Source organism: Triticum aestivum, chromosome 2B (assembly GCF_018294505.1).
Source record: "Triticum aestivum cultivar Chinese Spring chromosome 2B, IWGSC CS RefSeq v2.1, whole genome shotgun sequence".
In the NCBI taxonomy this organism is placed as follows: Eukaryota; Viridiplantae; Streptophyta; class Magnoliopsida; order Poales; family Poaceae; genus Triticum; species Triticum aestivum.
Genome location: NC_057798.1, coordinates 551624933 through 551644561, shown reverse-complemented (window position 1 = coordinate 551644561; position 19629 = coordinate 551624933). Strand labels below are relative to the sequence as shown.

At 47.1% G+C, this 19629-nt stretch overlaps 2 protein-coding genes across 3 annotated transcripts; both read left to right on the top strand.

The window, feature by feature from the left end:
* The first annotated feature begins 4708 nt into the window (after positions 1 to 4708).
* LOC123045975 (putative disease resistance protein At3g14460) lies at positions 4709 to 8238 on the top strand. The gene has a single exon (XM_044469239.1). It carries the CDS (start codon positions 4773 to 4775, stop codon positions 8040 to 8042), a length of 3270 nt encoding a protein of 1089 aa, XP_044325174.1. The 5' UTR covers positions 4709 to 4772; the 3' UTR covers positions 8043 to 8238.
* A 289-nt stretch (positions 8239 to 8527) lies between these two features.
* On the top strand, positions 8528 to 10270 carry LOC123045976 (protein LOW PSII ACCUMULATION 1, chloroplastic). 2 transcript variants are annotated; one of them, XM_044469241.1, is made up of 4 exons: positions 8528 to 8976; positions 9065 to 9673; positions 9781 to 9831; positions 9948 to 10270. In XM_044469241.1, exons 2-4 carry the CDS (start codon positions 9084 to 9086, stop codon positions 10084 to 10086), a joined length of 780 nt encoding a protein of 259 aa, XP_044325176.1. In that variant the 5' UTR covers positions 8528 to 8976; positions 9065 to 9083; the 3' UTR covers positions 10087 to 10270. The 2 variants fall into 2 exon arrangements, with proteins under 2 accessions (XP_044325176.1, XP_044325175.1); XM_044469240.1 differs by having other exon boundaries at positions 8528 to 8981.
* The last annotated feature ends 9359 nt before the right edge of the window (positions 10271 to 19629 follow it).

Here is a 19629-nt window from a genome sequence, read left to right as displayed (position 1 = left end):
TATAAATATAAATAAACTAGTTCTTTCTAAAAATAAACTAGTTCAACTAGTTATATTAATTTTCTTACTAAAAATACATTAGTTCTATTAATTCAACTAGTTCTTACTAAAAATAAACTAGTTCAACTAGTTTTATTAATATACTTACTAATTATTTTTAAAACTTACTAAAAATAGTAAAAAAACTACATTATACAATAGTAAAAAACTAAAACTATAGTAAAAACAGAGAAAAAGATGGAGGGGGAAGGGAAAGGGAGGAGGAAGGAGAGAGGAGGAGAGGGAGGAGGTCGGTGGGATTGGAGGAGGGAGGGGCGGCCGGAGGAGGAGGAGGGAGGGGCGGGGGGAGGAGGGGGAGGGAGGGGGCGGCCGGAGGAGGAGGAAGAGGGAGGGGCGGTGGGAGGAGGGCGGCCGGAGGGAGGGGAGGAGGAAGGAGGCAGGACGGAGGGAGTACCTCGGCGGAGAGGAGAAACGCGAAGGCGGCGGACAACGGAACCGGCACGGGCGAGAGTGAGAGTGAGAGGGAGAGTGAGTGAGAGCTAGGGTCGGGCGCGTGTAGGATAAGGTAAGTAAGTAGTAGCGTGTTTTCCTAGCACGCGCTACTGCTATGGGATGTAGCAGTAGCGCTAGCTAGTGATACGCGCTACTACTAAGTGGGGCTAGCCATCTCCGCGCAGTACAAACACAGCAGCAACGCGTTATCATAGCACGCACTACTGCTAAAGTAGTAGTAGTAGTAGCGCGGTTTATTTAAACACGCTACTACTAAGTAGCGGTAGCGTCCATTTTTGTCCAGCGCTACTGCTAAGATGCTGTATATAAGGTTTTCCCTAGTAGTGTTTACTTAATTTTTTGTGTGTTTCATTCACATCTATTTATCCAATCTCATACAATTTAATCTATCTTTTTACCCCAGAGGCATTGACAACCCCTCTTATGCGTTGGGTTGCAAGTATTGTTCTTTGTGTGCAGATACCGTTTACATAGTGTTGCTTGGTTCTCTTACTGGATTGATAACCTTGGTTTCATAACTGAGGAAAATACGTGGAGTAGCTATGTTGCATCATCCCTTCCTCTTTAGGAAAATACCAACGCAGATCTGAGCCACGTGAGCGCCACACGCGCCCGCCTACCTCCGCCCCGCGTGCTCCTGTGTCGTGCCGCCCGCCTGGCCGCGTCACCGCGCTCCTACGCACCCACGGCCATGTCGCCATGCGCCATCCCGCGCCGTCCACACGCCCCGTGGCCCCTGCTCACCGGCCTGCGCACGCTCGCCCCCTCTGTTGCCCCTCGCCGCACGCGTGCCGCACGACCCCCGCTTTCCCTGCCGCTCACCTCGCCTCGACCACCATGCCCGCCGTTGCCCTGGCCACCGGCGGCCCCCTCCGGCGCCCGCCCGTGCATCGCCACAGCCTCACCCCACCCTGGCTCGCCACGGCCAGCGCCCGAGCTCGCCCCATCAGGAGCCCGTGGTCGCGTCGGTTTGCCCATTAGCCCAACGCCCATGCTCGCCCCATCGGGAGCCCATGGCCGCGCCGTTTGCCCATTAGCCCGGCGCCCGATCCAGTGGCCAAATGGGCCACTAGCAGGGGGCCCACGCCCCTTTTATTGAAATGAAAAGGAAAAACAAAAAAGGATTAAAAAGAATGGAAAATAAATTAACTTAATTAGTTTAGAATAATTAACTTAACCTAAGTTAATTTTGTTTAGTTAAATTGTGACAATGACAAACGGGCCCCACATGCCAGGGTTGACTTAATCAACCTATTGATCTACTGACATCATGATGATGCTGGCACAGTAATTGTATTTTTTAATTAATTTGAATCTCGTAATTCCATAATATTATTAAAACTTTGAAAAACAATATAAAATAATCCGTATCTCGGATGAAAGTACTTTGTACATGAAAGTTGCTCAGAAGAACGTGATGAATCTGAAAACGCACTCCATTCGTCTGCTACATGTCCCTAGCATGGCGAACATGGAACCGTTCCCCTCCGTTTCACCTGTCCGAAAATACCAAACTCCGAGAATACTTTTCCCAATGTTTACCCCCTTCGCCAATAGCACCTAGTACCGCGTCAGGGCATACCTAGCACCGCTTATTGACATGCCATGCATCTGTTTGCATTGTATTCCTTGTATCTTCCCCCTCTTCTCTCCCGTAGACTTCGAGACTGGGGTCGCTGCTGCCCCGATTGACTACGGTGTTGACGACCCCTCCTTCTCAGCTGAGTTTCCAGGCAAGCAAAACCTCCTTGATCATCCTCATACCGCCCATTCCTTCTATCTACTACTTGCATTAGAGTAGTGTAGCTGTTACTGCTTTCAGATGATCCTATTCTGCTGCATAGTCTGTCTTTGTTACTACCATTGATACCTTTACGTGCAATCCTAAATGCTTAGTATAGGATGCTAGATTTCCATCAATGGCCCTACATACTTGTCCGTCTGCCATGCTATACTATCGGGTTGTGATCACTTTAGGAGGTGGTCACGGGTATATACTATATACTATTACATACTTATGTTACTGTTCAGAGATGTGGGGGCTGAAGGGGCAGGTGGTTCCACCCAGGTAGTGGTGGGCCTGGGTTCTTGACGGCCCCCGAGTGTTACTTTGTGGCGGAGCGACAAGGCAGGTTGAGACCACCCAGGAGAGAGGTGGCCTGGTCCCTGGTCGGCGCCCGCGGTTACTTCAAAATAATCCGCCTAACGAGTTTGGATATTTGATCTGAGTTGGTCGTTGGCCATATACGCACTAACCGCCACGTGGGACAAGATATGGGCAACCGGTGTCGTAGTATCAGCCGAAGCTTTTCAGATGTCAGCGACTGAGCAGTGCGCGCCCGGGTGGTCCGCGTAAAGTAACTGCCTTGTAGTGCAGGTTGCCAGGACTGATCCCGACCGCCCACGCAATGTGCAGGAGTGCAAAGGGCGATGGGCCCAAGACCACTGTGCGCTTAGGATGTAGACCGGCGTGCTGACCTCTTTGTTGGGCCTAGGTAGGGCTGCGAAGTGTTGATCTTCCGAGGCCAGACATGACCCAGGAAAGTGTGTGCGGCCAGAGTGATCGAGCGTGTCGGGTAATGTGGTGCACCCCTGCAGGGAAGATTGATCTATTCGAATAGCCGTGTCCACGGTAACAGGACGCTTGGAGTTGTATTCCGACCTCATGACAACTAGAACCGGATATTTAATAAAACACACCCACATAAGTTCGAGAGACAACCCGGTGATCGCTCTCTCGCAGGGTGTCGAGGATAGGATCGTTGGGTAGGATTATGCTATATGTGATACTTGTTATTGTACTTGCTACTCTCTTCTATATGCTTCAAGATGGAGGCTGCCAGAAGCATAGTAATCGATAGGACTAGCTTCTCCCCCTCTTATTCTAGCATTCTGCAGTTCAGTCCATAGATACTACCCCTTTCAATTATACCGACGCATATGTAGTATACATCTGATGTCAGTCTTGTGAGTGCTTTGGATGAGTACCCACGATTGCTTTGCTTCCCCCTTTTCCCCGATACCCGGTTGATGCGATCAGATGTTGGAGCCTAGGAGTCAGACGCCACCGTCGACGACTCCTACTACACCGAGGGTGCCTACTACTACATGCAGGCCGCCGACGACCAGGAGTAGTTAGGAGGATCCCAGGTAGGAGGCCTGCGCCTCCTCGATATGTATCCTCATTTGTGCTAGCCATCTTATGGCACCTTGTTTAACGTGTGTCTGTACTCGGGTATTGTTGCTTCCGCTGACTCGTTTATGATCGAGCGTTGTATTCGAGCCCTCGAAGCCCCTGGCTCGTAGTATGAAGCTTGTATGGCTTAATTTGTGTTTAGAGTTGTGTTATGATAACTTCCGTGAGTCCCTAATCTTGAGTACACGTTTGCATGTATGATTAGTGTACGATTGAATCGGGGACGTCACACATTAGAATCACCATTGAATATATTTTCATATGATGTACTCCCTCTATAAACTATTACCTCCGTTTCTAAATATTTGTCTTTCCAGAGATTTCAACAAGTGACTACATGCGGAGCAAAATGAGTGAATCTACACTCTAAAATATGTCTATATACATCTGTATGTGGTAGTCCTTAGGAAATCTCTAAACAGACAAATATTTAGGAACGGAGGGAGTAATATATCTAAACGATTCTATATTAGTTTGCAGAGGGGGTATATTTATTATTGTGAAAATTTGGATTGTTTTCTACTTCCTCTGTTCTTAAATATGTCGGGGGAGTTGAGTTTACGCTCCCCAACAACTTATATTTATGAACGGAAAGATTATAAACTTGATCAAACGTTAGAAATTTTGACTTAGGTTAAAGCTAATACATGGAGTAAAGAAAAACTAAGGGAATACCAAGTGGAATACAAGTTTCATCGTGGGTGGGTTCATGAAATCTCATTCTGGATTGCTAAATCTCAGTCGAGTAAGTCTCAGTCGACGCTATTTTTGTGAGATCTTACGTGAAGATTCGTGCAAATTATTTGTTTTGGTTTTTATTTTTTCTTTGTTACATGTTACTATGTCACTTGACATAGACTTGTTAGCCACACCCAGTCTCATTTTGGTTTAGTGACGTACACAACTACATTAGCTTTCACCTAAGTCAAAATTTCGAAAGGACAAGGGCACATAATCGCCGAACCACATTACCCATTACCTAGAAAAAATCTTCACCCATTTCCACCTCTTTTTGCCTCGGTCCATCCACTCGTGCAAACCCAACTACGGAACTACCGCCTCCATGGATTGGCTCCTGACCACCGGCTTGTCGGCCACCGCCGGCGCGTGGGGCGCCCACGCAGGCCTCGGCGACGAAGTGGACAGGCTGCGTTCCGTGCTGTCCCGCGTGCAGGCGCTCGTCGAGCAAGCGGAGCAGTGGCGGTTCGCCAACCCCGGTGTCGCCGATCTCCTCGCGCGGCTCAAGGACGCCGCCTGCGACGCCGAGGACCTCGCGGACGAGCTCGCCACGGACGAGAAGCAGGCGAGCCAGAGCCTCTTCCCATCCGCGCGCAGTTTCCTGCGCGGATTGGTCACCGGCGCGGCGGATAGAGCCAGAGGCGTCAGGTCTCGGCTCGAGTACGCGTCCACCGACCTGGAGCGGGCCCTCGCCGTGCTGGACGCGGCCGGCAAGGCGACGCCGCGGCGCGCGTTCCGGGAGACGAGCTCGTTCGCCGGGAGGCCCCTGGTTCTCGGCAGAGACCGGGAGCGCGAGGATGTGGTCCGTCTGCTTCTGAATCCGCTCCATGCCCACGATTCCGGCGATGGCGGCGGCAGCGCGAAGCGACGGAAGAGCCGTGACGGCGTGGCCGTGCTGGCGATCCTTGGCATGGGCGGCGTAGGGAAGACCACTCTGGCGCAGGTTGTGTACAACGACCATAGGGTGCAGGACCACTTCGACCTGCGGGTGTGGGTTTGCCTGCCGGAATCGCCGGACGTGACGCTGGTGACCAAAGCGATCATAGAGTCGGCGACCAACGGGGCGGTGGCGCAAACTGGCCTTGGCAATTTGGACTCACTTCAGGTGGTTCTCAGGGATTTGGTCAGGTCCAATAGGTTCCTTCTTGTCCTTGACAATGCCTGGTGTGAGGACAGTGTGGAGTTTCAGACGCTCATCGCGCCACTGAAGTTTGGGCATCCTGGAAGTGCCATCTTGGTGACCGGTCGCTCTTGCAAGGTTGCTGATGCCGCCGGAGCGGCGGAACTGTTATGTCTGAATGGGTTACCGGAGGAGGCTTACTGGGAGCTGTTCAAGCAGTATGCATTCGGCGATGAGGACCCTGCAGACCATCCTGAATTGGTGGCCATTGGCAAGAAGATTGCCCATAGGCTCAAGGGCTCCCCTCTTGCTGCCAAGACTGTCGGTGGGGCACTGAGCTCTGACATGAGCACAAAGCATTGGAGCATAGTCATGGCAAGTGGGTTGTGGGAGCTTGATCAAGGTGCAGGAGGCATTCTCCCGGCTCTTCGACTGAGTTACCAGTACCTCCCTGCATACCTCAAGCAATGCTTTGCATTCTGTGCGATATTTCCAAAGGGGTATATCTTCGGGAAGGAGACTCTGATTGACATGTGGATTGCAGAAGGCTTCATCTCTCCTCAAGGCGACTTTGGGAACAAATGCTTGAAAGAATTGCTCAACAAGTCCTTTTTTCAGCAACACATATTCAGTGACTCATGTTTCGTCATGCATGACCTGATGTCTGATCTCGCACAGTCACTCTCTATAGATGAATGTTTTTGTCTGACTGATGAAAGATGCCTTCCGAAAATCCCTTCCACTGTTCGCCATCTGTCAGTGTGCACCAAACATCTTGAACTGGGTAGATACCCAAAGCTGCGGTCACTTTTGATTCTCGGTATGTCTGGGCAAGATTTGAGTTGCTCACTTGATATTTTGTTTGATAAACTGAGTAATATCCGCGTGCTGGTGCTACGGGAGTGTGCGATCAAAGAGCTCCCTAGGAATATTGGCAATCTAAAACTTCTCCGGTATATCGATATCTCTTACACAAAGATCCAATGGTTGCCTGACTCCATCTGCCAGCTAAGCAATTTGCAAATTCTGAATGTACTGAACGTCCCTCTGAAGAACCATCCCAACGGTTTGACTAGATTAGTCAATCTGAGGAAATGTTACATGAATGAACCGATTACTTCGGTGATGAGCAATATAAGCGCTTTGACATCACTCGAGAACTCGTTGGTATTTGAAATTCCGAAAGGACAAGGGCACAGAATCGCCGAACTGAAGGACATGACACAGCTGACCGAAACTTTACATGTTACGAATCTTGAGAATGTTGTGAAGGATGATGCCTTAAAAGCCAAGATGAACACAAAAGCGCACATACAACGGTTGATTCTGGAATGGTCTTCAAGCGAAGCTGGTAATGCGGAATTCAGCAATGCCAAGTATTCACAAGAAAGCATTATTGTTGAATCATTTGAGCCCCATCCCAACCTTGAGAGTTTGAAATTGAAGCACTACAGTGGCATCCAAACACCATCTTGGTTGCAGGCTGGAAATCTTTGCTGTTTGTGTGAGCCCAGTCTCTCCAACTGTCATTTCCTAACTGAAATCACCAGCCTCCCTTCTTCCCTCAGGAGGTTGCACATCATACGATGCAGAAACCTGAGGAGTCTCGATGAGTGTCTACAGGCACAGAGCTTGCAGGGAATCGCGGAAATAACTGTTATGAACTGCTCAAAACTAGCATTGCTCCCTGTGGAAAGATTTCGGGGCTTTGCTTCTCTTCGTGTATTGGAAATTCAAAATTGTCCAGAGCTTCCACCCACAAGGAAACTGACCCTGCCGCCATCGATGGAGGAGTTGCTTATGAGGTCATGCGGCCATGTTGATGCGTCACTTCCATCCTGCTTGCACAACCTGTCTTCACTCGTAACCTTGGTTATATACAACTGTCCTAACTTACTGTCCCTTCCAGCAGAAATAGTTTCGCAGCTGCGATCACTCCGAGGGATGTATGTCGATAACTGCAGCAGCCTGCAATCCTTGGGTGGATTGCACCACCTTTCGTCACTCATCAACCTGCACATTGTGAACTGCCCTAGGTTGACAGACCTTGATCCCTCGATGTTTCTCGACGTCGGCGAAGGCCGGGGGATGCAGAAGCTCGAGTGCCTGACCATCAGTAGCACCTCTCTCCTTAGCCTGATGATGAGAAGCACATTACCTGCTCTTAAGATCGTTGTCCTGTACCAGTCCACCGACTCCGCGGTTGTTCATGGCCCTCGCAACAAGAAGTTGTGTTGGTGTTTCCCGTCGGTGCAAGAGCTGTTGTTTCAGGACTGTGGGAATCTTGTTGCACTCCCTGAAGAGCTGTGCACTTTGTCGACTCTCCAGTTCCTGCGGATATTCAACTGTCCGAAGATCCAGTCATTGCCACATACGGGCTTGCCGGTCTCCCTGAGGACATTGTCCTTCGAGAAGTGCCACCCGTTGCTGGAGGAGCAGTTAAAGAAGCTCAAGTTCTCCTACAATACGGCGTAGTCTCGGTGACTCCGAATTCAGAGCGAACATCAGCTTGTGTTGCCTGCAGCTTACTGAGTTAAGCTTGCAGCTTTGAGACATTGTAACCATACTATTTGTGCAGGAGTGTCCTTTTTAGTTTCATCTGGATGCTTTGTTCGGTCTCGGGAACTCAAATAACACAAATGTGTGGAACTTCTTCAGCTTGCGTGCTACACATCCGCATTGTCTTCCAAGTTCTGGCACAGCTTAACCATACTCTTTTATTGAAGCCTTGTTCTTGCCAATTCCTCTGTGCTAGCAATCTGAATACAGATCAATGCAGCAGTTTTTTCCTGGACTGAGCAAAAGGCTGACGCCCAGTTTGCACAATGCATCAGCTTTACATTTGCTGACAGTGTAACCCTGCTGCAGTCTTGCCAATACCATCTGGGATATTTGTTCTGCCTCAGGAGCTCAAATGGCAGTAAGCATTTTGGAATTTATCTGGACACTGGTACTGCCAAAATACACACCAACTTGTTCTTTCTAGAGAATATACACAGCAACTTGGCATTCGGAAAGCCAGGCAAACTCGAGCGAAGTGGCGGCAGCCTGCCTACAAGGCCAAGCGTGGGCCTCTCCTTCGCTTCCCTTCCCGCCTTGCTGTTGCGATTGCCGCCACAAATCGAGTGGCGGTTAAAACAGCAGAGGAGAAAGAAAGGGAAATCCTACCCTCCGTCGCAGCCAGAGGCTCCGGTCTGCTGCACGAACCTCCATCACGATGGTCCCGCGGCCGATCCCCTCCTCTCCCGCCACCGTCTCCCTGCCCGCCCCGCTCCTCTTGCTGCCGCCGATCTCTGGGAAGCCGTCGGCCTCTTTCTCCTTATCCTCCAGCGGCATAGCACGCCGCGGCGCCCGGTGCTCCGCGGCGAACAAGCCCTCCCCTCCCCCTTCCGCCGCCCCGGGCAACGAGGTAAGGTAGCCACCCCGTCGTCTTTCTTCCTGTCTGTATTTGGCTCGCCTCTGGGCCCGTCGTTGATCGCGTCGTTCGATTCTTGCAGCGGCGGCAGCAGCAGCTCCATGGCCAAGATAAGGAGCGAGGTGCTGTCGCCCTTCCGGTCGGTGCGCATGTTCTTCTACCTCGCCTTCATGGCCAGCGCGGGCCTCGGTAGCCTCATCGCGCTCACGCAGCTCCTCCCGGCGCTGGGGAACCCCGCGAGGGCGGCGGGCGTCGCGGAGACGCTCAAGGGCCTGGGCATCGACGTGGCGGCGGTGGCCGTCTTCGCGTTCCTCTACTCGCGCGACCGCAAGGCCAGCGACGCGCAGGTGGCCAGGCTGACGCGGGAGGAGAACCTGTCCAGGCTCAAGCTCCGCGTCGGCGACGGCGGCCGGGTGGTGCCGCTGAGCGAGCTGCGGGGCAGCGCGCGGCTCGTCATCGTCGCCGGCCCCGCCGAGTTCGTCGCCGAGTCGTTCCGCCGGAGCAGGCCGTTCCTCAGGGACCTCATGGAGAGGGGCGTGCTGGTGCTGCCCTTCCCCACGGACGGCAACGCGCCGGCGCTGGAGTTCGGTGAGGAGGGCGACGGGGAGGCGGAGGCGGAGGACGAGGAGGTCGCCGGGAAGAGCAGGAGGCTCTGGCAGCTCACGCCGGTGTACACCTCCGAGTGGGCAAAGTACGAAGCCGCTCTGGCCGAGCTAAATCACTTACTCTCTTGCTCGCACACGGAGAATTGGCAATGGCGAATCACATCGTGCTGATTGCTGCTGGTACTCGTTGCAGGTGGTTGGCTGAGCAGAAGAAGATGGCGAATGTCAGGCCTGATTCCCCTGTGTGAGTAGCACTGCAGATTAATTCGTCTGAACATTTCGCTGAAGCTTTCAGCTGTTCGGGTGGTTGAATTCTCGTAATCGAATTGTTCTTTCTCGCCGACGGATCATTGTGCGCAGGTACCTGTCGCTGAGGATGGACGGGCGCGTCCGGGGCAGCGGCGTGGGCTACCCGCCATGGCAAGCGTTCGTGGCGCAGCTGCCGCAGGTCAAAGGGATGTGGTCGGGTCTTTTTGATGGAATGGACGGGAGAGTCTAGTTTTCTTTGCGGGCTTCTTTTTTGTGTTCTGTCTTCTGAAATTTGCGTGGTTTTGCAAGTTTGCATAGTACCGTACACGTGTAAAGCAGGCAAGGGCATGTCTGAACTGATTAGTTCATGCGCAACTGTCTCGATGACAACAGATGTAAGTTTGACTCTTTTTAAAGATAAGTTTGACTGACTAGTTCTGAGCAAACATCATAAACGAAAATGTTCTCACCGAGCAAACATCATAAACTGCACTCCAAAAGCTGTGGCCAAGGTTCTCACCAATCGAGTAAAACCACTCATCCCACTACTCATTCACTATGACCAAACTGGTTTCCTACACGGCCGCAACATAGCCAAAAAATTCGTTTATGCTGCGGATATCCTTAGCGCTTGCCACACTCGGAAAGCCCCAATCATGTTTTTCAAACTTGATTTCAGCAAAGCATTTGACTCGATCTGTTGGTCCTCTCTCATATCTATCTTGCAGGCGAGGGGTTTCCCTCTCATTTTCTATGCATGGGTTAACAACATTCTGCACACAGGCAAAACGGCGATTCTCCTTAATGGCACCCCGGGGTCTTGGATCCAATGTAGAAATGGCCTGCGCCAAGGAGACCCTTTCTCGCCATACTTGTTCATCATTGTAGCTGACGTTCTACAAAGGTTGATCTCCCAGGCCTTCGGGCCAAACGAACTATGCCATCCTCTCAAATCTAATGAGCCTCTGGTGACCCTCCAATATGCCGACGACACACTAATCATTGCCGCTGCTAACGTCGCCACAACCGCAACTCTCAAGAAAACTCTTGATGATTCCGCCCTTGCGACTGGCTTAGTTATTAATTTCCAAAAAACAGTCCTGCTCACAATTGCCACGGACGATTGCACGCAAAACGACATTGCGGCCGCTCTAGGGTGTAACTTCTCCTCCTTTCCGTTAATTTACCTAGGCCTCCCACTCTCCCCCACCAAAGTACCCCTCTCAGCCTTCGATCCTATCGTCGACAGCTTTCGAAGATTTCTGTTCAGGTGGGTCGCTCGTCTACTCTCCCGTGGCGTCAGGTTAACTTTGTTGACCGCGGTCCTCGACTCCCTAGCAGTCTATTTCATGTCCATTTTACGCCTTCCAAAGTCTGTCCTGGTTAAGCTTGACGCCATTAGGAGAGCCTTCTTCTGGTCCAACGAGTGCGAGTTGTCTAGTCGCGTGGAAAAATGTTTACAAACCAAAAGAACTTGGTGGTCTAGGCATTAAAAATCTCAAAGTTCATAACCATTGCCTGCTCATGAAATTTTCCTTTAAAATCCTGCAAAACTCGGACATCCCTTGGATACATTGGTACAATCAAATGTATCCACTTGGCATTGCTGCCAAAACTTCCAGGCCTTCCTTTCTCTGGAAAGTAGTAAACAAAAACCTACCACTTCTTATTGAGCACTCATTCGTGATCACCTACAATGGCCTCTCCACTTCTTTTTGGCTAGATAAATGGCTACTCAACTCCCCTCTCCACAAAGTCTTCCCACACCTATACTCACACTCCATAGATGACAAGGTGCTAGTGGCTACAATTTGGCAAAATGGCTTATTATCGAACCTGCGGAACCATCTTACTAATGCTGCTGCTCGAGAGTTGGACTGTGTTTTGTTGTTGTTGCAGGATTTCCAAAACGTGGACCGACCGGATGAGCGGTCCCTCACACATGGGCTTCCTTTCTCAGCTAAGAATGCATACAACTCCATTGTTGCATAGGAAATAGTCGACCCACACCATGATTTTGTCTGTTCTTCCAAAGTCACGACCAAAGTCAAGATTTTCGTCTGGCTTCTACTCCGTGACTAGCTAAACACGAACGCCAATATGCTTCACAAACATATTGCTCAATCTGTGTCCTGCCCAAGATGCCAAGACCCATGTGAGGATGCCCTTCACCTCATCTCCAACTGCTCCTATGTTACACAAGTGTGGTCTCTCCTGGGGCTGCCTGCCCTGACTTCCCTCACTCCTCTACACCAACACCCGGCAGTTCCGGGCTTTAACCCCAACATCTGGTCATTGGTGGCCTTGACCATTGCCTGGAAGCTCTGGGACTCGAGAAATGCCGTCGTGTTCAGAAACGAAGATCACCCACCCCGAGTAACGCTAAGGAATATTATCGCTGATTTCTCTCTCTAGGTTTTCCGTTTTAAAAAGACTGAAGATAGAATTTGTGCTAGACAGTGAAGTAAATATGCCCTAGAGGCAATAATAAAGTTATTATTTATCATTATTTCATGATAAATGTTTATTATTCATGCTAGAATTGTATTAACCGGAAACTTAGTACATGTGTGAATACATAGACAAAACATATTGTCCCTAGATGCCTCTACTTGACTAGCTCGTTAATCAAAGATGGTTATGTTTCCTAACCATAGACATGTGTTGTCATTTGATGAATGGGATCACATCATTAGGAGAATGATGTGATGGATATGACCCATCCATTAGCTTAGCATTATGATCGTTATAGTTTCATTGCTACTGCTTTCTTCATGACTTATACATGTTCCTCAAACTATGAGATTATGCAACTCCCGAATACTGGAGGAACACTTTGTGTGCTACCAAACGTTACAACGTAAATGGGTGATTATAAAGGTGCTCTATAGGTGTCTCCGAAGATGTTTGTTGAGTTGGCATAGATCGAGATTAGGATTTGTCACTCCGTGTTTCGGAGAGGTATCTCTGGGCCCTCTCGGTAATACTCATCACTATAAGCCTTGCAAGCATTGTAACTAATGAGTTAGTTGCGAGATGAAGTATTACAGAACGAATAAATAGACTTGCCGGTAACGAGATTGAACTAGGTATGATGTACCGACGATCAAATCTCGGGCAAGTAACATACCGATGACAAAGGGAACAATGTATGTTGTTATGCGGTTTGACCGATAAAGATCTTCGTAGAATATATAGGAGCCAATATGAGCATACAGGTTCCGCTATTGGTTCTTGACAGGAGATGTGTCTCGGTCATGTCTACATAGTTCTCCAACCCGTAGGGTCCGCACGCTTAACGTTCGATGACGATTTGTATTATGACTTATGTGTTTTGATGACCGAAGTTTGTTCGGAGTCCCGGATGAGATCACGGACATGACGAAGTCTCGAAATGGTCGAGACATAAATATTCATATATTGGAAGGCTACATCAGGACACCAGAATGGTTCAGGTCATTTCGGATAAGTTTCGGAGTACCGAGGGTTACCGGAAACCACTCCGGGAAGTTATTGGGCCTCATGGACCTTAGTGGAGAAGAGAGAGGGCCGGGTAGGAGGTGGCACGCGCCCCCCTTGCCCCAATCCGAATTGGACAAGGGGAGGGGGCGGCGCCCCCTCCTTCCTTCTCTCCTCCTCATCCTTCCCTCTTCTCCTACTAGGAATATGAAAGAGGAGGGGAATCCTACTTGGACTGGGGAGTCCTAGTAGGATTCCCCACACCTGGCGCGCCCCCCTTGGGCCGGCCACCTCTTCCCTCCCCTCCTTTATATACATGGCCAAGGGCACCCCATAGACACACAAGTTTCTCTCCCAACCGTGTGCGGTGCCCCCCTCCATAGTTACACACCTCGATCATACCATCGTAGAGCTTAGGTGAAGCCCTGCGCCGGTAGCATCATCATCACCGTCGCCACGCCATCGTGCTGACAGAACTCACCCTCGTCCTCAACTGGATCAAGAGCACGAGGGACGTCATCGAGCTAAACGTGTGCTGAACGCGGAGGTGTCGTACGTTCGGTACTTGATCGGTTGGATCAATAAGAAGTTCGACTACATCAACCGCGTTATTGAAACGTTTCCGCTTTCGTTCTACGAGGGTACATGGACAAACTCTCCCCTCTCGTTGCTATGCATCACCTATATAGATCTTGCATGATCGTAGGATTTTTTTTTGAAATTACCCCATTCCCCAACAGTGGTATCAGAGCCAGGTTTATGCGTAGATGTTATATGCACGAGTAGAACACAAAGTATTGTGGGCGATAATAGTCATACTGCTTACCACCAACGTCTTACTTTGATTTGGCAGTATTGTTGGATGAAGCGGCCCGGACCGACATTACATGACCGTGTTCATGAGACTGGTTCTACCGACGTGCTTTTGCACATAGGTGGCTGGCGGGTGTCTGTTTCTCCAACTTTATTTGAATCGGGTTTGACTATGGTCGGTCCTTATTGAAGGTTAAAACAGCACACTTGACGAAAAATCGTTGTGGTTTTGATGCGTAGGTAAGAACGGTTCTTGCTAGAAGCCCATAGCAGCCACATAAAACTTGCAACAACAAAGTAGAGGACGCCTAACTTGTTTTTGCAGGGCTTATTGTGATGTGATATGGTCAAGACATGATGTGATATAAATTGTTGTATGAGATGATCATGTTTTGTAACAAAGTTATCGACAACTGGCAGGAGCCATATGGTTGTCGCTTTATTGTATGCAATGCAATCGCCATGTAATTGTTTTACTTTATCACTAAGCGGTAGCGATAGTCATATTAACAATAGTTGGCGAGACGACAACGATGCTACGATGGAGATCAAGGTGTTGCGCCGATGACGATGGAAATCATGATGATGCTTCGGTGATGGAGATCATCAGCACAAGATGATGATGGCCATATCATGTCACATATTTTGATTGAATGTGATGTTTATCTTTTATGCATCTTATTTTGCTTAGTATGGCGGTAGCATTATAAGATGATTGAGGGAGTCCTGGATTAAGGGGTCCTCGGTCATCCGGCCTATTGACATGGGCCAGACTGATGGGCTATGAAGATGCAAGACCGAAGACTCTCACCTGTGTCCGGATGGGACTCTTTTTGGCGTGGAAGGCAAGCTTGGCACCCGGATATGAAGATTCCTTTAAAGGTGCTCTGCATTTATGCTTTGCGGTCTCAGAAAGGGCTAGCGAGATACCATCTTGTTATATCATATTATGATTGTTTTGAGAAAGTGTTGTCATCCAAGATTTATTATTATTGCTCACTAGTTGATTATGCCATTGATATGAGTAAACATGAGACCTAAGTGTTATTATGAATATGGTTAGTTCATAATCTTTGCTGAAAACTTGAATGCTGGCTTTACATATTTACAACAACAAGAGCAAACAAAGTTTGTAAAAGTTTTTCTTTATCGCTTTCAGTTGGTCAATTGAATTGTTTGAGGACAAGCAAAGGTTTAAGCTTGGGGGAGTTGATACGTCTCCGTCGTATCTACTTTTCCAAAGACTTTTGCCCTTGTTTTGGACTCTAACTTGCATAATTTGAATGGAACTAACCCGGACTGACGCTGTTTTTAGCAGAACTGCCATGGTGTTATTTTTGTGCAGAAATAAAAGTTCTCGGAATGTCCTGGAAATCCACGGAGCAACTTTTCAGAATTAATAAAAAATATTGGCGAAAGAAATAGCGTCAGGGGGGGCACACCTTGTCCACGAGGGTGGGGGCGCGCCCCCTGCCTCATGGGCCCCCTGGACGTCCACCAACCTCAACTCCAACTCCATATATTCGCTTTCGCGGAGAAAAAAAATTCATAGAGAAAGATTCATCGTGTTTTACGATACGGAGCCGCCGCCAAGCCCTAATCTCTCTCAGGAGGGCTGATCTGGAGTCCGTTCGGGGCTCCAGAGAGGGGGATTCGTCACCGTCGTCATCATCAACCATCCTCCATCACCAATATCATGATGCTCACCGCCGTGCGTGAGTAATTCCATCGTAGGCTTGCTGGACGGTGATGGGTTGGATGAGATTTACCATGTAATCAAGTTAGTTTTGTTAGGGTTTGATCCCTAGTATCCACTATGTTCTGAGGTTGATGTTGCTATGACTTTGCTTTGCTTAATGCTTGTCACTAGGGCCTGAGTGCCATGATTTCAGATCTGAACCTATTATGTTTTCATGAATATATTTGAGTTCTTGATCCTATCTTGCAAGTCTATAGTCACCTATTATGTGTTATGATCCGACAACCTCGAAGTGACAATAATCGGGATACTTCTCGGTGATGACCGTAGTTTGAGGAGTTCATGTATTCACTATGTGTTAATGCTTTGGTCCGGTACTCTACTAAAAGGAGGCCTTAATATCCCTTAGTTTCCACTAGGACCCCACTGCCATGGGAGACAAAAAATGTCATGCAAGTTCTTTTCCATAAGAACGTATGACTATATTCGGAATACATGCCTACATTACATTGATGAACTAGAGCTAGTTCTGTGTCACCCTATGTTATAACTATTACATGAGAATCACATCCGACATAATTATCCATCACTGATCCAATGCCTACGAGCTTTTCACATATTGTGCTTTGCTTATTTAATTTACCGTTGCTACTGTTACAATTACTACAAAACTGCTACCGTCACTTTTATCACTGTTACCATTACTATCATACTACTTTGCTACTAAATACTTTGCTGCAGATACTAAGTTATCTAGGTGTGGTTGAATTGACAACTCAACTGCTAATACTTGAGAATATTCTTTGGCTCCCCTTGTGTCGAATCAATAAATTTGGGTTGAATACTCTACCCTCGAAAACTGTTGCGATCCCCTATACTTGTGGGTTATCAAGACTATTTTCTAGCGCCGTTGCCGGGGAGCATAGCTCTATTCTTTGAGTCACTTGGGATTTATATCTTCTGGTCACTATGAAGAACTTGAAAGACGAAAGAACTAAGATTTATCCCTCAACTACGAGGGGAGGTAAGGAACTGCCATCTAGCTCTGCACTAGATTCTCCTTCTGTTATGAGTAAGCTTGCGACACCTAAACCTGCTTCTGCTATTAATTCTGATATGTCGCATGTTATTGATGATGCCACTTCTGCTATGCATGATACTTATGATGAAACTACTTCTATGCTTGATACTACTGTGCCATTAGGTGAAGTTCTTGATGAACAACTTGCTAGGGCTAGAGAGAATGAAATTATTGAAAATGAAATTATTGAAGATAGTGATGATGAAGGTTCTCCCCCTAAGTATGAATTGCCTGTTGTTCCTGAGGGTTATGTTATGGGTGAAGAAACTGCTAGAGATTTCCTTGCTTGCAATGATAGATCTGATCTTAACAAGTTATTAGCTAAACTGAAACAGAAAACTCTAAATGATAGAATGAAATATGACCCTGATTTTGCTACTTCACCTATCTTTGTTACTGATAAGGATGATGAATTCTCTGTCGATCATGAGATAATTACTTTAGTTGAATCTGATCCTTTTTATGGCTATGAATCTGAAACTGTTGTGGCACATCTTACTAAATTGAATGATATAGCCACCCTGTTCACTAATGATGAGAAATCTCGCTACTATTATATCCTTAAGATATTTTCATTCTCATTAAAGGGTGATGCTAAAACTTGGTTTAATTCTCTTGATCCTGGTTGTGTGCGTAGTCCCTAGGATATGATTTATTACTTCTCTGCTCATAAGAAACAAGCTGCCTTGAGGGAAATATATAATTTTGTGCAAATCAAAGAAGAGAGTCTCCCACAAGCTTGGGGGAGGCTTCTCCGATTACTTAATGCTTTGCCCGATCACCCTCTTAAGAAAAATGAAATAGTTGATATCTTTTATAATGGACTAACTGATGCTTCCAAGGACCACATGGATAGTTGTGCTGGTTGTGTTTTCAGGGAAAGAATAGTCGACCAAGCTGAATTACTATTGAATAATATGTTGACTAATGAAAATAATTGGACTCTTCCTGAGCCAGTTCTCGAGCCAATTGAGCCAACTCCTGAACCTATTCCTAAACCAACTCTGAAGAAGAGGGGCGTTCTATTTCTCAGTCCTAAAGATATGCAAGAGGCAAAGAAATCTATGAAAGAAAAAGGTATTAAAGCCGAAGATGTTAAGAATTTACCTCCTGTTAAAGAAATACATGGTCTTAATCTACCACCTATTGAAGAAACACATTGTCTTGATAACCCGTCACAGGTAGTAAAGGTAAATTCTCTCTATAGATATGATAAAGTTGAAATCCCGTCTACTAAATTTTCTAGCCCATGCTTGGATGAGTTTGATGACTTTATGGCTAGACAAGAAAATTTCAATGCCTATGTTGGTAGGGAATTAAAGAGTAATGCTTACATGATTGGATGCTTGAGTGATTATATGGCTAAAGTTCAAGGTGAACTTAAACTCATTAGTAACTATGCTTCTATGGTTACCACTCAAGCAGAACAAGTACTTAAGGCTCAAAGTGATTTGCTCGATGAATTAAATAATAAACATGATTTTGTTGTTAGAGTGGCTACTAGAACTGGTAAAATGACTCAGGAACCTTTGTATCCTGAAGGCCACCCTAAGAGGATCGAGCAAGATTCTCAGAGAAATAATATAGATGCACCTAGTCCTTCTAAAAAGAAGAAAAAGAAAAATGATAGGACTTTGCATGCTTCTAGTGAACCTGTTGTAGACACACCTGAGAATCCCAATGATATTTCTATCTCTGATGCTGAAACACAATCTGGTGATGAACATGAACCTAGTGATAATGTTAATGATAATGTTCATGTTGATGCTCAACCTAGCAATAATAATGTTGTAGAGATTGAAGCTCCTGTTGATCTTGATAACCCACAATCAAAGAATCAACTTTATGATAAATGAGACTTTGTTGCTAGGAAGCACGGTAAAGAAAGAGAACCATGGGTTCAGAAACCCATGCCTTTTCCTCCTAAGCCATCCAAGAAAAAGGATGATGAGGATTTTGAGCGCTTTGCTGAAATGATTAGACATATCTTCTTACGTATGCGCTTAACTGATATGCTTAAAGTAAATCCTTATGCTAAATACATGAAAGATATTATTACAAATAAAAGAAAGATCCCGGAAGCTGAAATTTCCACCATGCTAGCTAATTACACTTTTAAAGGTGGAATGCCTAAGAAACTAGGAGATCCAGGAGTACCAACTATATCATGCTCCATTAAAAGGAACTATGTTAAAACTGCTTTATGTGATCTTGGAGCCGGTGTTAGTGTTATGCCTCTCTATTTATATTGTAGACTTGAATTGAATAAGTTGACACCTACTGAAATATCTTTGCAAATGGCTGATAAATCAACTGCTATACTTGTCGGTATTTGTGAGGATGTGCCTGTTGTGGTTGCAAATGTCACTATCTTAACGAACTTTGTTATTCTTGATATTCCCGAGGACGATAGTATGTCAATTATCCTTGGTAGACCCTTTTTGAATACTGCAGGGGCTGTTAATGATTGCAACAAAGGCAATGTCACTTTTCATGTTAATGGTAATGAGCATACGGTATACTTTTCGAGGAAACAACCTCAAGTTCATAGCATCAATTCTATTGGGAAAATTCCAACTATCATTATTGGAGGTTTTGAATTTCCTCTTCCTACTGTCAAGAAGAAACATGATATTCTTATTATTGGGGATGTGCGTATCCCCGTTGAGGTAGCCTAGTGTTATCCGAAATTTCTCTAGTTTCATGTTATTCGGAATGAGTTTGTTAACAAGACTTGATCA